The sequence below is a fragment of the Macrotis lagotis genome, chromosome 1, assembly GCF_037893015.1.
Source record: "Macrotis lagotis isolate mMagLag1 chromosome 1, bilby.v1.9.chrom.fasta, whole genome shotgun sequence".
Taxonomy (NCBI): domain Eukaryota; kingdom Metazoa; phylum Chordata; class Mammalia; order Peramelemorphia; family Peramelidae; genus Macrotis; species Macrotis lagotis.
The window spans coordinates 718,388,285-718,402,441 of NC_133658.1; the positions used below are offsets into that span (position 1 = coordinate 718,388,285).

General features: G+C 34.1%; 1 protein-coding gene across 24 annotated transcripts in view; it reads left to right on the plus strand.

Annotated features, from left to right (window-relative positions):
* The window catches only part of LOC141507890 (nebulin-like), a 266,955-nt gene that overhangs the window by 201,992 nt on the left and 50,806 nt on the right, over nucleotides 1–14,157 (plus strand). For 19 of the 24 annotated variants that reach the window (XM_074215980.1, XM_074215989.1, XM_074215988.1 and 16 more), the window contains exons 93-104: nucleotides 1,465–1,569; nucleotides 2,548–2,652; nucleotides 2,810–2,914; nucleotides 3,914–4,018; nucleotides 4,283–4,387; nucleotides 4,774–4,878; nucleotides 6,514–6,618; nucleotides 8,109–8,213; nucleotides 10,340–10,444; nucleotides 10,649–10,756; nucleotides 12,866–12,970; nucleotides 13,972–14,076. In XM_074215980.1, coding sequence (XP_074072081.1) covers nucleotides 1,465–1,569; nucleotides 2,548–2,652; nucleotides 2,810–2,914; nucleotides 3,914–4,018; nucleotides 4,283–4,387; nucleotides 4,774–4,878; nucleotides 6,514–6,618; nucleotides 8,109–8,213; nucleotides 10,340–10,444; nucleotides 10,649–10,756; nucleotides 12,866–12,970; nucleotides 13,972–14,076 — 1,263 coding nt within the window. Of the gene's footprint in view, nucleotides 1–1,464; nucleotides 1,570–2,547; nucleotides 2,653–2,809; nucleotides 2,915–3,913; nucleotides 4,019–4,282; nucleotides 4,388–4,773; nucleotides 4,879–6,513; nucleotides 6,619–8,108; nucleotides 8,214–8,888; nucleotides 8,994–10,339; nucleotides 10,445–10,648; nucleotides 10,757–12,865; nucleotides 12,971–13,971; nucleotides 14,077–14,157 lie in introns of all 24 variants that reach the window. The other 5 variants (XM_074215982.1, XM_074215986.1, XM_074215991.1 and 2 more) reach the window with 2 other exon arrangements.

Genomic DNA, 14,157 nt, shown 5'->3' on the forward strand with positions numbered 1-14,157 from the left:
GTACCCATACTATTGTCACCTCCTAAACTTCCTTCTGTTCTCTTCTCTGTATTTTAAATTATTTGTTTACACTTTTATTCTGTCTTTCTTTTTTGCATTGTTATCACTCTTCCCCATTGTCCTCAACTCTCCTCTATCCACCCAAAAAGCTCTTTTATAATAAATAAATAAATAAATTTATAGTCGAACTAACCTATGATACTTTCAAATAGTTTGCCATTTTACCCATGTATGACCTTTATTCCATGGAGAAGTCCTTAGGACTATTAAATACCTCTGCCATTAATTGTGACACAACAAATAAATCAATTGACTGCATTAAGGCCTCAATTTCCTCATCTGTAAAAAAAGAATAATAATTATAAGTGTCCTACCTAATGAATAAGTAATTTTAAAGACAAAATGGCAGAAGAAAAGAAAGGACTTTAGAAAGTTGAAAGTATTACATAAATGTAAGATTTTCTTTTAGGTATTACTGATAATTAATGGGAAAAAGCTTCAGAACACTTCAAAACTTCCTAAAAGGGAACTATGATTATGTTCATACCAAAAAAAAAATCAACTAACTAAAAAAGTTAATACTAGCTATCTGCATAGGAAAGACTAAGTGATTGTCCAGACTATGATATGTAGTTGATTGAACAAGCTATTAGTTTGGTCCATCTGGACACATATATTAGGCAGATGAACAATGGATTAGCCCAGAAATAAAGAGAGGTAGAGGTCACGATAGTTAGGGAAATAGAGCAAGTAAGCCTTCATTAAGCATTCACTATGTGCTAAATTCTGAGAATATAAATACAAGCAAGCAAGAAAGTCCCAAAGGAGCAGACATTCTAATAGAGGAAGACTACACAGGAGGAAGAAATTTATACAGGACTTTTAGGGACCCTTCATACAAACTCTACCTCTTAACATATTTTTCCATAATGCTGTCCACCTCCCAAGAATTAAAATTGTAGGTCACACAAAGAGCAATATTGTCACATATGATAGGTTTTTACTACGTGGAAATATATTACCTGTGAAGAACTGCACAGGAGAATTGTATAAAAGATTATTAAGTGAATATAGTTTTTGAAAACAGAGGAGCTAGTCACATAGAGCAAGGGGAAAATTGATGAACAATTCATATCCTTCTTTATCATCCAATCAATGTCAAGAGAGATAAAGGAAAATGATTAACTTAGGTGGATTACCCCACCTCCCCGGTAGACAAAATATGAGAAGATATGGACAAGAATCACGCCAGATAGGAAAGCATGGATAGCTCTCTATTTAGGAGAGCTCCTATTTTAATTGTTTATCTTTTTATTTCTATGACTGATCAATGTGCATACTCTTCATTTATTCTTATTTGTTTCATTTTCATTCAATCCTACTATCTCTTTTGTTCAACTTGGTTTGATAAATGTTAATATTAAAAGATCTCTAACAAATGTTGATGACTTGTTTTATGTTTAGTTGGTGTACAGAGCTGTAGGCAAGAAGCAGAAATCAATATTTACTTCAATTCTTGATACTCCTGACTTTTTGAGAGCCAAGAAAGGACAGAAACTTCAGAGCCAGGTGAGAAAATCTAATAAGAATTATAACATAATAATCATGTCCCATTGAAGGTCACCAATGAGACCTATATAATTAATGCAAGTATAAATAATTGCTTCTGATGTACTAGTTGACCCCCTTTAGTAGCTGACTTTAGATGTTCATTTTTGACTTGCAACAATGTTCCTCTTAAAAATGAAGAGGGAGAGTCAGTGACTTTTTATTTTAGGATAATAGGTAAACTATTCCTTGTAGTTCTAAATACTCTGTTATAGACTCTCTGAACCATGCTTGCTTTGGATGAATGATATATTGACTCCACAGTATCTAAGAATGTTTTGTTTAGTTTCTTGAAGACTATACACAGAAAAATTAAACTGTATTTCATATACTGAGACATAGCCTAATAAGCCATGTTCCTTGTGGAAGATACAATGCATAGGAATCATCTGCTCCTCCTTTCAATCCTTAAAAGATTATTATCAAAGAAAATTATCAAAGGATAATTTTCAATATGGAAATTCCCATTTCAATACTTTTAAAGATCCCTGATTCTTCGATGCAGAAGATAATTTCTTGATATCTGAGTAAATATTAATAGTGAATTTCAATGACTAAAAAAAATCATTACTTGGTGGCCAACTTTATGATAATGAGCCTTTCCAAAATTAGCAACGTGGTGCTAGAATTAAAAAAAAAAAACACCTTCTGTTGTTAGGCTAGTACTCTAAGACCCTGCTTCTTCTTAGGGCTTTCTGTCCTATACAATAGAAATATTTGAGAATGGATGTGTTTGATTATTGTTGGGGAATGGAACAGAGAAAAGAAAAAAGATGTTTTGTCGTATATGGATTCATGAAAAGATAAAAGTAGGATGAGAACTTCAATGTCTCCTGTGTTTATCTTGGCTATGAAGAATATGAGAGAATGTACTATAGGTGTGACAGTGTCAATTACAATGTTCTAATGAGTCTTTATCCCTTTCTCTGGTTTTTATAGTATCTGTATGTTGAATTGGCCACTAAAGAGAGACCCCATCATCATGCTGGTAACCAGACTAAAGCCTTAAAACATGCCAGAGATGTGAAGGACATGGTCAGTGAGGTAAGATGCAAATGAAAACATAGTTGTAAAAGATATTAAGATACTACTTAGTTCATTAAAATGTTCGCTATCTATTCATAGTCACTTATGAAGAGTTCTTAGCTTGAATGAAAAGAAAAAAGTAAGCCTGATTCCCTCTCTCTGTTTTGTTCTTTAGAAAAAGTACAAAATTCAGTATGAAAAAATGAAGGACAGGTATACTCCAGTCCCTGACACACCAATCCTCATCAGAGCTAAAAAGGCTTACTGGAATGCTAGTGATGTAAGTATCCTAGAAATGTGCGCTTTTCTTCTTCATCCTTGTTCTGCTATGATAGAATAGGACTGGAGTTGAATCATACTCAATACAACAGCTAGGATTACACATTAAAATAACCAAACCATTTCTTTATTTCTGTGCCTATCATGTAATTCATGTCATATAAGTAACATAAAGATGAATGAGGCCAGGTCAGTTAGTAGAAGACACACTTGAGAGGAAGCTTCCAAATATATACTTGTTCTCTATGCTAATGAAGATAAAATTGGGATTCTGTGTCTTAAGGAGAACTGCCAGTTCATTAGAGTGGATGATAATGTTAAAAATGGTATTAAAATGCTGACTCCACAGAGTGGCCCCTAGGGTGTAGCAAATTGGAGAATTGATTCCAGCATCCATGATCTGTGGAGTCCTGGGGATTGTGGGACCAGACAACTAGATTTTTAGGGATATGACTGATGGGGGAAATGAAGTGGCATTATGAATTACCCTAAACAAAAGGCACATAAATGCATTCAATGAATTCCTTTCATTCACACATACCTCTTGGGTTATATGTATAATGGCCAAGGCAAAAAGTAAAACCAAACATAATTCTTTTGATGTAAATCTGCTAAGAATACAAGAGATTCTCAGCTTTATATGGTACACTTGGCTCATTCTAAAAATCTGTCCAAGCACAAAGAGAAATAACAATCCTGTTTCAGGATCAATGAGCTTGAGAAAAAGGACAAAATAAGAAAATCAAATCTAAAATTGAAATTTAATGTGTCCTTGCATTACACTTACAGAAAGAGATCTACTCTAGCCCAAGAAATAAAGATGTTTGTGTACACTGTTATGTTTCGGGCCTAATGAACCTATTTTTTTTCCTTCTCTCCAACTGAGTTTTGTTCAGATCTACAAGAAGGTTGTTCAGGTCTAAATTCATGAGAAAAAAGTTTAAATTGAACAGGTTAATTTGGATGTCGTTTTGTGACATATGTACCTCTCTCTTTGCAGTTACGCTATAAGGAAACATTCCATGCCACCAAAGGGAAATATCACACTGTGAAGGATGCTCTGGACATTGTTTATCACCGCAAGGTCACAGATGACATCAGCAGCGTATGTCCCTATGTTCTTCTTTTTTTACACTCATTTAAATGATACTTTGCTCAAGTTTTTCTCTTATCCATCTTAATTAGAGATGCTGTCCTATAGCTGCCCAGCTTAGTGCTGGTAGATTTAAAAACTCATCACAATTTAATACCCACACTTTCTAAAAATAACTGAACTGAGGGGGGGAAATCAAATTGGTCAATGGGCATGTCATGGTTTATTTCAATCCTGGGAAGGAATTGTTCATTCTCTTTTTGTTTTTTTCCGCAGGTGAAATACAAGGAGAAGTATATGAACCACCTAGGGATTTGGTTGTCAATTCCGGACCGCCCAGAACACTACCACCACCGTGCTGTCACTGATGCCATCAGTGATGTGAGTCTTAAAATCGTTCTTTACTTTTGTTTGTATATGAATATATATGTATCTATTATCTCTGCCTATATCATTAGTGATTTGAATTTCTATAATTTTAAAAGTTTTCAAGTTTTAATGATAAAGAAAGCTAAATAAACCATCTCTAATTAAATTGAACAAAAAGAGAAATAAAAGTTAAATTAGCAATTTTTTTCTTCTAAAATGATCATTAGCTTTCTAAGAAACAGCTACTCATTATTGGCTTATTCTACTATGACTTGAGAGATCATTAAAATTATTTTGATCCCCTATGAAATGGCAAATTCCATTCAGTCACTGATGACACAATGGAATAATATTTAAATAGATACTTAAAAAGTGTTTTCATGGTGACTTCTTTTTAGGTTAAATACAAAGAAGACTTGACGTGGCTTAAGGGTATTGGTTGCTATGCCCATGACACCCCTGACTTGATGTTGGCAGAACAGAACAAGACTCTTTATAGCAAGGTATGTCTATCTTTGTGACACTTAGATCATTGTCATTTTGTTTTTGACAAAATTTCAGGACACAGAAAAGTTAAAAGAATCCAGTAAAGCATCAATGGCATATTCAGGGATAACTAAGCAGAGATTATAGCTAGTCATTTGAAGACATATTCTCAAATCAACTTTATAGTCTATAATGTGAAAAGAATACAAGTAATTAAGAAATTCAGATGTGGGAGAAGAGGGGAGAGGGAATTAGTTACCACAGTGGTTCATAGATATGTGTTAGCTTTTAATTTTAATAAATTAATCCTTCTAACTAGATGCTAAACTCAGTTGTTTCTGAAAATTCTGTTATTCTGCCTTTCCAGCTCTAAAGAGGAAAAGGAACAAGCTTTTATTAAATGCCTATTATGTATCAGACACTGCACCAAGTATTTTTCAAATATTTTCTCATGTAATTCTCACAACAATTCTCAGAAAAGTAGGTACAACTAGTCTTCCCATTTTACAGATGAGGAAATTGAGACACATAGAGATTAAATAACTTGCCCATGATCATCCAGCTCATAAGTGTCCAAGGCTAGATTTGAATTTAGCTCTTTCTGAAATCAGGCTCATCTCTCTTTCTACTATGCCACCTAGCAGCCTCTAAGATTGCATACTTATTCCTATTCTCACTTCCAAACCCTCTGAAAGGTTGGTTGACAATTGTTCAGTCTCATATATGGAAATTCTGTATTAGAGATGTGTACTATTAAGACCAGTTATACTAATCTAATGAAACCGATTCTTACTCCATCTCTCTATATGGCAATTCTAGTATTTATTTCCTATTAATATATCATGGGGAAAATTACTTTTTGAGAATCCATGCTATCTAGCAAAAATAAAGAGCTGGCTGTGTGACCTTGGGCAAGTTACTTAAACTACCTGAGCCTCAGGTTCCTCATCTGTAAAATGCTAGCATCAGACTATGTAATTGTTAAGTTTTCTAAATTCTAATATTAAATAATTATTTATGACAAAACTCAGTGAATAGGGAAGCTTAGGTGGTACAGTGGATAGAGTGCTGATCCTGGGGTCAGGAAGACTCATCTTCCTCAGTTCAAGTCAGGCTTCAGATTCTTACCAGCTGTGTGACCCTGGGCAAATCACTTAACCCTGTTTGCCTCAATCTTCTCATGTATAAATGACCTGGAGAAGGAAATGACAAACCACTACCATATCTCTTCCAAGAAAACTCCAAATAAAAACACAAAGAGTCAGATACCTCTGTTGAGTCCAACAACAAACTCAGTGAAAACTATATTCATGTGAATTGTTGTAAAATCACCTGTTTGAATACTTGAGGCCTTAACCTTAAAGTGAAAAATTGTCATTATGGACAATGAAAGGGAAAAAAAGGGGACTTGAATACATTTTGCCTAAAGTGGGAGATATAAAGATCTATTGTTAAATCACCTGATTAATGAAAAATGTCTTTTCAGGCTAGTCTTAAGGGTCTGAAAGTGAAACTCATTTCATTCACTGAATTAATTCATAATTAGACTTTTATTACAAGGTATGCTTATTACAGGGTATGACATCTTTTTAGGGTGCCACATCATAGAATGTTATGTTTTAAAATGACAACTTTCTATTTGCTCTCTCTAGTACAAGTACAAGGAATTATTTGAAAAGACAAAATCTAATTTCAAATACATAGCTGACTGTCCAATTAATAGACATTTCAAATATGCAACTCAACTGATGGATGAGGTAAGTATGACCTTTCTATACTAGTTAAGTATCTTTGGCTGCTTAATGAAATAGACTGAAATGCCAGCTACAGAAAAGAAAAGAGTAGATTAAAAATAAGGGAGAGAGAATATCCATGATACCACAAACCAATGAGACCTACAAATATATTTTATAGATAGCAGGAAAGGACATATCCAAAGACTATTGGAGACTTCTGAAAAAGCCTCCACTTGAGCCAAAATAAAGGTAGCATAGTCCTGATAATTTAAAAAAAAGTTTAATAAAATATAAGAATTAAACTATTAATCTGCAGAGATATAGTAAAACTTGGCTGTTTGCCACTGAATCTCACTAGAGAGCTCTCCCTATTTGTTCTGATGAATGTTTAGTTGAAACAAGTCTTTGTAAAGAGAAACAAAGATTTAGGCATTAGTAGGGTGAAAAGTTTAATGTTAAGCTGCTTTGAGCCAGAGACTCCAGAATTACCAGAATTCTGATTTAATACTATTTGTTTGTACTCTAGTAGTCTAATAGATTGCAATGTCAATAGTCAGAAATTTCTCTAGTGTGATAGTTGTGTTCTACAACTTTATATTTCTTTTTCTTAACCCTTGTCCAAAGAGAAAGCCATTTGACAAAAAGAATTTGTCAGAACACTCAGCCAACCCTTCCTCAGTCAGTCCAATCATCTGTGTATGCTTATTAAGTTAACTTTAAAATAAATATCTTTATTAAATAAATAAAATTTATTTTTAATATAAATATCTTTGGATAATTTAAATCTTTGCAAGTTTCAGCACTTCCTGAACTTACCTACAATTGGATAATTTTTATCTTTCATTTCCTCTTTTCTCTTTATTTTTTGGGTAGGGGTAGCTTATAAGTAAAAAGAAGGATTGATAGACATACTAATTGCTTGCAAAACTGAAAAATCTAGCCCATTTCTTTGATTAGTTTGTTAATTTGGTTTCCAAGAATGTTTCATCTTTACTAAGATTCTCTGCCTATGACACTCTGAAAGAATTCTGCCAACCCCTCCTACTGGTGTGTAAAAAAACTAAGACAAAGTACTTTCAAAATTTTATTTACACATGGGTAAAAAGAACTATTGCTAGAAACCTCAGGCTTCTTCTTGAATAATTTCAGGATTTTATTGCTGCTTAGCTTTTTGACTCTTATGGCTCCAAACTGTAAATTATTTTAAATAGAGTCTAAGGAATAATGAAATCTGGCATTATTAATGGCATCACAGTTAAAAGTGGCATATATATAGATACAAAGTACCTGTATTTCAGTGTCATTGAAATCCTGCACAACCATCCCATACCCCAAGTCTTCTTCAGACAAAAAACTATTCATTTAACTGTCTCTTTTAATCCACAGAGGGGCTCAAGAAACCTCTTCTAGAATTGTTAGGTTTCATGGCATCTAGGGTTTATATCTAGAGTCATATCTCCATACTCTTAAAATTGTGTACTTGTTAAAATCTGATATGCTATTCTGAGCAGAAAAAATACAGAGCTGATTATGAGAAGCGGAAAGATAAGTACAGCCTTGTTGTGGATGAGCCTAGACATCTGTTGGCTAAGACTGCAGGCGAACAAATAAGTCAGGTACAGTAACAGTGCTGGCCAAGATGGCCCAGACAGTGCTGTTCTCCCAATTCTTCTTGAGATGTCGTCATGTCTGCAGCCAAGGATGTCATAGGGCCCTGCCTATGATATTGAACTGGTCTGTTCCTGCGTCTTCCAACAATATCTGTTCAGCCACCCAAATAGCACATAAGCTCTTTGAGTGAGCCAGTCCATGCTCTGCGTACTCTTACCAGATGTGGGGAAGTAGAAAGGGGTAAACATTAATTTGGAAAATTTCTTACCTCTTACTGGGCTGCAATTTGCTAGGACAAATCATAACTTTCCTACCACTAATTACTTTGAGTTTGAAGAAAAAGAACAAGGGGGGGGGTGGAGATAGAATGACATTATTACCAATGTTTAACATTTTTCTGATTTGTTTTTAAAAAGCAAGTTCATTGGTATCATAAATAAAACTTTCTTAGTGGTATTAATCACCACTTCTAAAATCATAAGTGGTCGGCTTATGATACTTTCTGCTTGGTGGCCCAATAAATTATTTAATATCTTTATCTTTACCCATCCACATCTATGTGAGTACGTAAAGTATTTTCTGCCTACATCTCTTCACTCTGAGGTGACTGGGATATAGAGCTGTATTCTTCTCTGTCTTCAAATGTCTCTCTTGTGCTTCACTGCTCTTTGTATGGACAGAAAAAATATAAATCTAGTGCCAAGATGTTTCTACGACATGGATGTAATGAAATTCTGCGTCCAGATATGTTGACTGCACTCTACAATACACACATGTGGAGCCAGGTAATATTTTATTCTATGCAGTCATCTTATAGGCTTTTTCATTTTTTTTTAATTTTTAAGCTTTCATTTTCTCTTCATCTCATCATTTTTTTTCATTTCATGAAGCAACATAAGTGATCATTTCTCATACTGCGATTGATGTTGAAGCTGCAATGGGAATCCTCTCTATGGAATGGATCAACTACCATTTGTCCCTCTTGGAATTTTTAGAAAGTTAAAAAAAAATAGAGGTTCTTTCAAACTGAGCATTGAAATTGATATTTTGCCAAATTCACTCTCTCTAATTTTGTCCTAAATAGAATTGAGAGCTAAACTTCATCAAAGGATAGATTCATCAACCTTTAGGTTTATGTTTCTATTTGACTTTTTCTCTTTGTGACTTCTGAGTTTTAATACCCTCTGGGAGAAAAAAAAAGATTTACAATGTGGCTCTTTCCATAGCTCACATATTTATGGCCCTAAGAAGTTAGCTCCATTTGCTACTGTTTAAATCTTACAAAATTCCATCCTTATTGTCCATGTCCCTTGTGAATAATGGTTTCCAATTCATTGATTAAAAGACATTGCTTCAAGGTCTATTGAAATACATAGTACTCTATTTCAGTGCAGTCTGAAATTTTGGCCTAAAACATTGGAGAATAGTGACTATGCCTACCAAGAGAATGAGATGAAAATGTTCATAGTGAAATTAAATTCTAGAGCTCCCAGATGGACAAAGAAAGGTCTTTTTTTTCAGTTGAATACAGAGACAAACTAAATATATTTTTTTCATTTTGTGGTATATGAACTCAGTGGAAATTATAAACTCTCATTTTAAGCTAGTCACTCTGAATCTCATTCCTTTGTTCAAATGTGATCATCAAGTGTTTGTGCTTACAGTCTTGTCACTGTCATACATATTGCTTAATATCTGTGTGCATGAAAAATTATTTACTCTGTGACCATCAAGTTCCAAAGGTTTATTTGCATGTATCTTACTGAGAATGAGATTTATTAGGAATAGTAATAGCTAATCCCTAACCAGTAGTCATAGTGTTCATTTTTTTTAACATCTCCATTTCCTAAGCATTCCCTAAAGACACTTGCTCATGAGACCTCCCACAACGGTGTAACTAAGAGCAAATCACACAACTTCCTAGTGGCCCTGGCAACTTTCTAAGATAATAGTATCAAACCTTTTGATCTCAGGACTCCTTAATATTCTTAAAAATTAGTGAGAATCCCAAGGACCATTTCTTTAGGTAAATTATAACATCCACATTTATTATATTAGAAATTCAAATATCTTAGTTTTCTTGAAAGTTCTGTGTCTATCTTTGTACTGACTTTTTCTTCTCTATTGTTAGATCAAGTATAAGAAAAACTATGAGAAGACAAAGGACAAATTTACATCTGTGGTGGACACTCCAGAACATTTGAGAACCACAAAAGTCAACAAGCAAATCAGTGATGTGAGTAGAAAGAGTCCTGAATGCTTCTAAGACTCAAGCCCTATGAAAAAAGATCATAGAGCATGAAGTAATAGGAAATTCTTCCAAAGTCCCTAATCCTCACATTAAACCAACTGAAGTGAAAAATGGCATCCAGAATTTTTCAATGTAAAGTGATAGATATAAATGTATGGTCTTTCTGATTGTAATTTTTGAATCCTCCAGATTCTATACAAGTTGGAATATAATAAAGCCAGACCCAGAGGCTACACTACAATCCATGACACTCCCATGTTACTGCATGTTCGCAAAGTGAAAGACCGAATCAGTGACGTAAGTAAAGAAATTATTTTTAGGTCACATCATCTTGAACTCTGTGATTCTGCGGGTAACAGATCAAACTTTCTTCCATGAAGAGCAGTGGTGTGGTCAGGATAAAGGGCATTTACTGGAGTTGGAGGATCTGAGTTCAAAACCCTTCTCTGACATTTACTATTTTTGTTACTTTGGGAAAGTCATTTAACTCAGCTAAGTCTCAGTTTACTCATCTATAAAATGAATAAGTATGAATTGGACAGCCACTGATGTTCTTTTCAGCCCTAGATTTATGATCTTATGATCCATAACTTTTGGTTAATGTATGGCATCAAGAGCTTAATATCTTAATTTGGCAGAAAGGAATAGAAATGCCTTTTTTGGCATAACAATTTGCTTTCATAATTCATGGGTCTAGGCTTCCTGGATTTAGATTCCATTTAAAGAATAACTTCCTGGCTTCAATAGAACTAAGAGTATACAAAATTTAAATAGAATTAGATTTATAAAAGCAGACACACTAATAACAGCGAGATGTGAAAGCTAACCAACAGCTGAGTAAAAGCAGCCGAATAGACAGAGAACAATAAAAAATTTATATAAGGGGCACCTAGGTGGTGCAGTGGATAGAGCACTGGACCAGAAGTCAGGATGACCTAAGTTCAAATCCAACCTCAGACACTTAATTACCTAGCTGTATGACCTTGGGCAAGTCACTTAACCCCATTTGCCTTGCAAAAAAATAAAAAAAAAACAACTAAAAAAATAAATGATCATTTCAAGTAAAAAGAAAAAATGCAAATTCCATTCATGCTAGCATATTTTTAAGAAAGAAGAGAAGTATATATATATATATATATATATATATATATATACATATATATATGGCAATTAAGAAAGAGTTTTCAGGCAAGATGATTGAAACTTTTTTAAGTGACACAAAAAAGGTATAATTAGTTACACCTGGAAAATTAATTTATATGGAGTATAACATTTTCTAATAATGTTAGTAAGTGAAGTATTAAAGTAGATCATTGCAAACAAGGGAACTTGTTTCAGAATCTATATAGACATTGGGAGCTGCCAGTATATGAAAGAGAGATAAGAGATAGGAGAAATTTCCCTTCTTTCTTGAGGTCTCAAGATTTCATGATTTATTATTGTTGAACTGTATTCATATTGATTGCCACTAGCAAGAAACTATGTGCTCTGTCTCCCATGTCACATACTAAATGACATGTGTTAAATCACCTTTAGGGAATAAGATGATAGCTAGCCAACATCTAATAATAGCCAGCATTTATATAGATAGCACTTTAAGATTTGTATAGCATTTCACCAATATCATATCCTTTAATTCTCCCAACAATCCTAGGAAAATTAATGCTATTATTATCTCCATTTTTCAGATGAGGTAACTGAGGGAGACAGAGATTAAGACACCAGATTTCAGCTTAGGTCTTCCTGACTCCACTGCACTATCCTCTTATTTGCTGTTACGTCACAACTGCAAAATTAAACTAACTAGAAACGTAGCCAAAAAAAGATCCAGGAAATAAACAAATAAGGCCACTGAGAAGCCAAAATCAATGTCACAATTATCCCTTCCGTATCGAGGAAGTTGGGGTTATGACACCCTCACAATCTGAAAAATCTATGGAAAAATTTTTGGCCCTCCCTTTTTACCAGAGAAGTGTGAATTTTTTTCTTTAAAGGAGTGTTTACAATATTAAAAGATAAAATATGTCAATGTCATATAATACTATACATTTGTTTTATGCATTTCTGGGATTCTAATCTTTTTCTGTGTCATCTGCTGGCCTTTGCGTGTCACCTACAGCTTCTGCAAAACTCTTCCAAAATTCCCATTTAATTTTTTATGCTGAATTGTGATATATTGAAACTTTAATAGAGAAAGTCACAATGTGAAAGGGATAACTATCTTACTCACTGAGGAGTTTAACCTGTAAACCAAGGTCTTAATTCTGATACTAGAAGATCCAGTTGCTTCCTAATATTGACAACTTTTATCCTTATGTATATTCAAATTAAATTTTTTATTGTTTATAAGACCTCGATAAATTGCTTTATATAAACAGCTCTGACTAATTATGTCTCTTCCTACAGCTGAAATACAAAGAAGCATACCATAGGACTAAGTCTAATTGCACCATTGAGCCTGAAGCAGTTCATATAAAGGCAGCCAAGGATGCCTACAGAGTAAACACAAATGTAAGTCCCAGGACATTCATTGCCCAACAGTGAATAATCACTTGTATTGATATTGGCAAAACTCAAATCCATCAGCTCTTCTACTTAATTTTCTTTGAGTATCTTTTTAGGCTATTGAGCTTTCAGTACAGGAGAAAAATTATATGAGCTGGCAATTTGATCCTGAAATGAATTATTACATTTGGTTCTCACAAAGTTGTAGTTCTCACAAAATGGTAATAATGAGTACCGCTTATCTCATATTAGCCATATAGTTCTCAACTACTTGGGAATTAGCTCTATTAAGAAACAGAACTTTGGAAAGGTGCCTCCTCTTTATTTTTAAGTAATCAAGACTCTTTCACAGAATTTCATAATACTATTTGCAACATCCTGAGTCTAGGTCTACTTGTGAAATAGAAAACAACTCAGCAGCTTAAGACACTGAGGAGTTGGATTAAACAACTATTAGCCCACATATTAACTCTTTATCAGTGGAAAGGTTACTTTTCTGCTTGCTCACAAGAGCCCCTTCCAAACTGATTATACACAAATATGGATGATTCCTAACAGAGGTAATTGTTATTAGATGTCCGTCATTCCTTGTTGCCCCAAATGATCAAACAGACATGGTCTTAAATTCTTCCAGAGAGAGCTTAGTTAGAATTAAGAAAGGACTTTCCTTTGAAGGTGATTATGCTGGAATAGCACACACACACACACACACACACACACACACACACACACACACACAAGAAATGCTGTGAGATCCTCATTTCTGAAGGACTTTAAAAATAAATCTCTTAGATGCTTTCAGGTATTTACCTGCTGGAGGCAGGGGGGCCATCTCAACTCATTTCTTGAGTTCCCATACAACTTCATGAAATACAGGCAAATCATTATTGGGGCTTTCATTTGCATTAACAGACATCATTTCCCAAGTTCAGAGGGAAGACTAGGCTCCCTTATACAATTTCTACTCTACTGAATTAAATTATTCCTTTTCACTTTATTAAAAACAGAGATATTATAAGAAGCAATATGAAGCAACCAAAGCTCACTGGAGGTGGATTGCTGACAGACCGGACTTCATACAAGCTGCCAAGTCAAGCTTGCAACAAAGTGATGTAAGAAAAATGAAAACATGGCCGTATACAAGTGCATGAAACATCCATGAAATGAAAGAAAGGAAAAAATCCTAATCACCA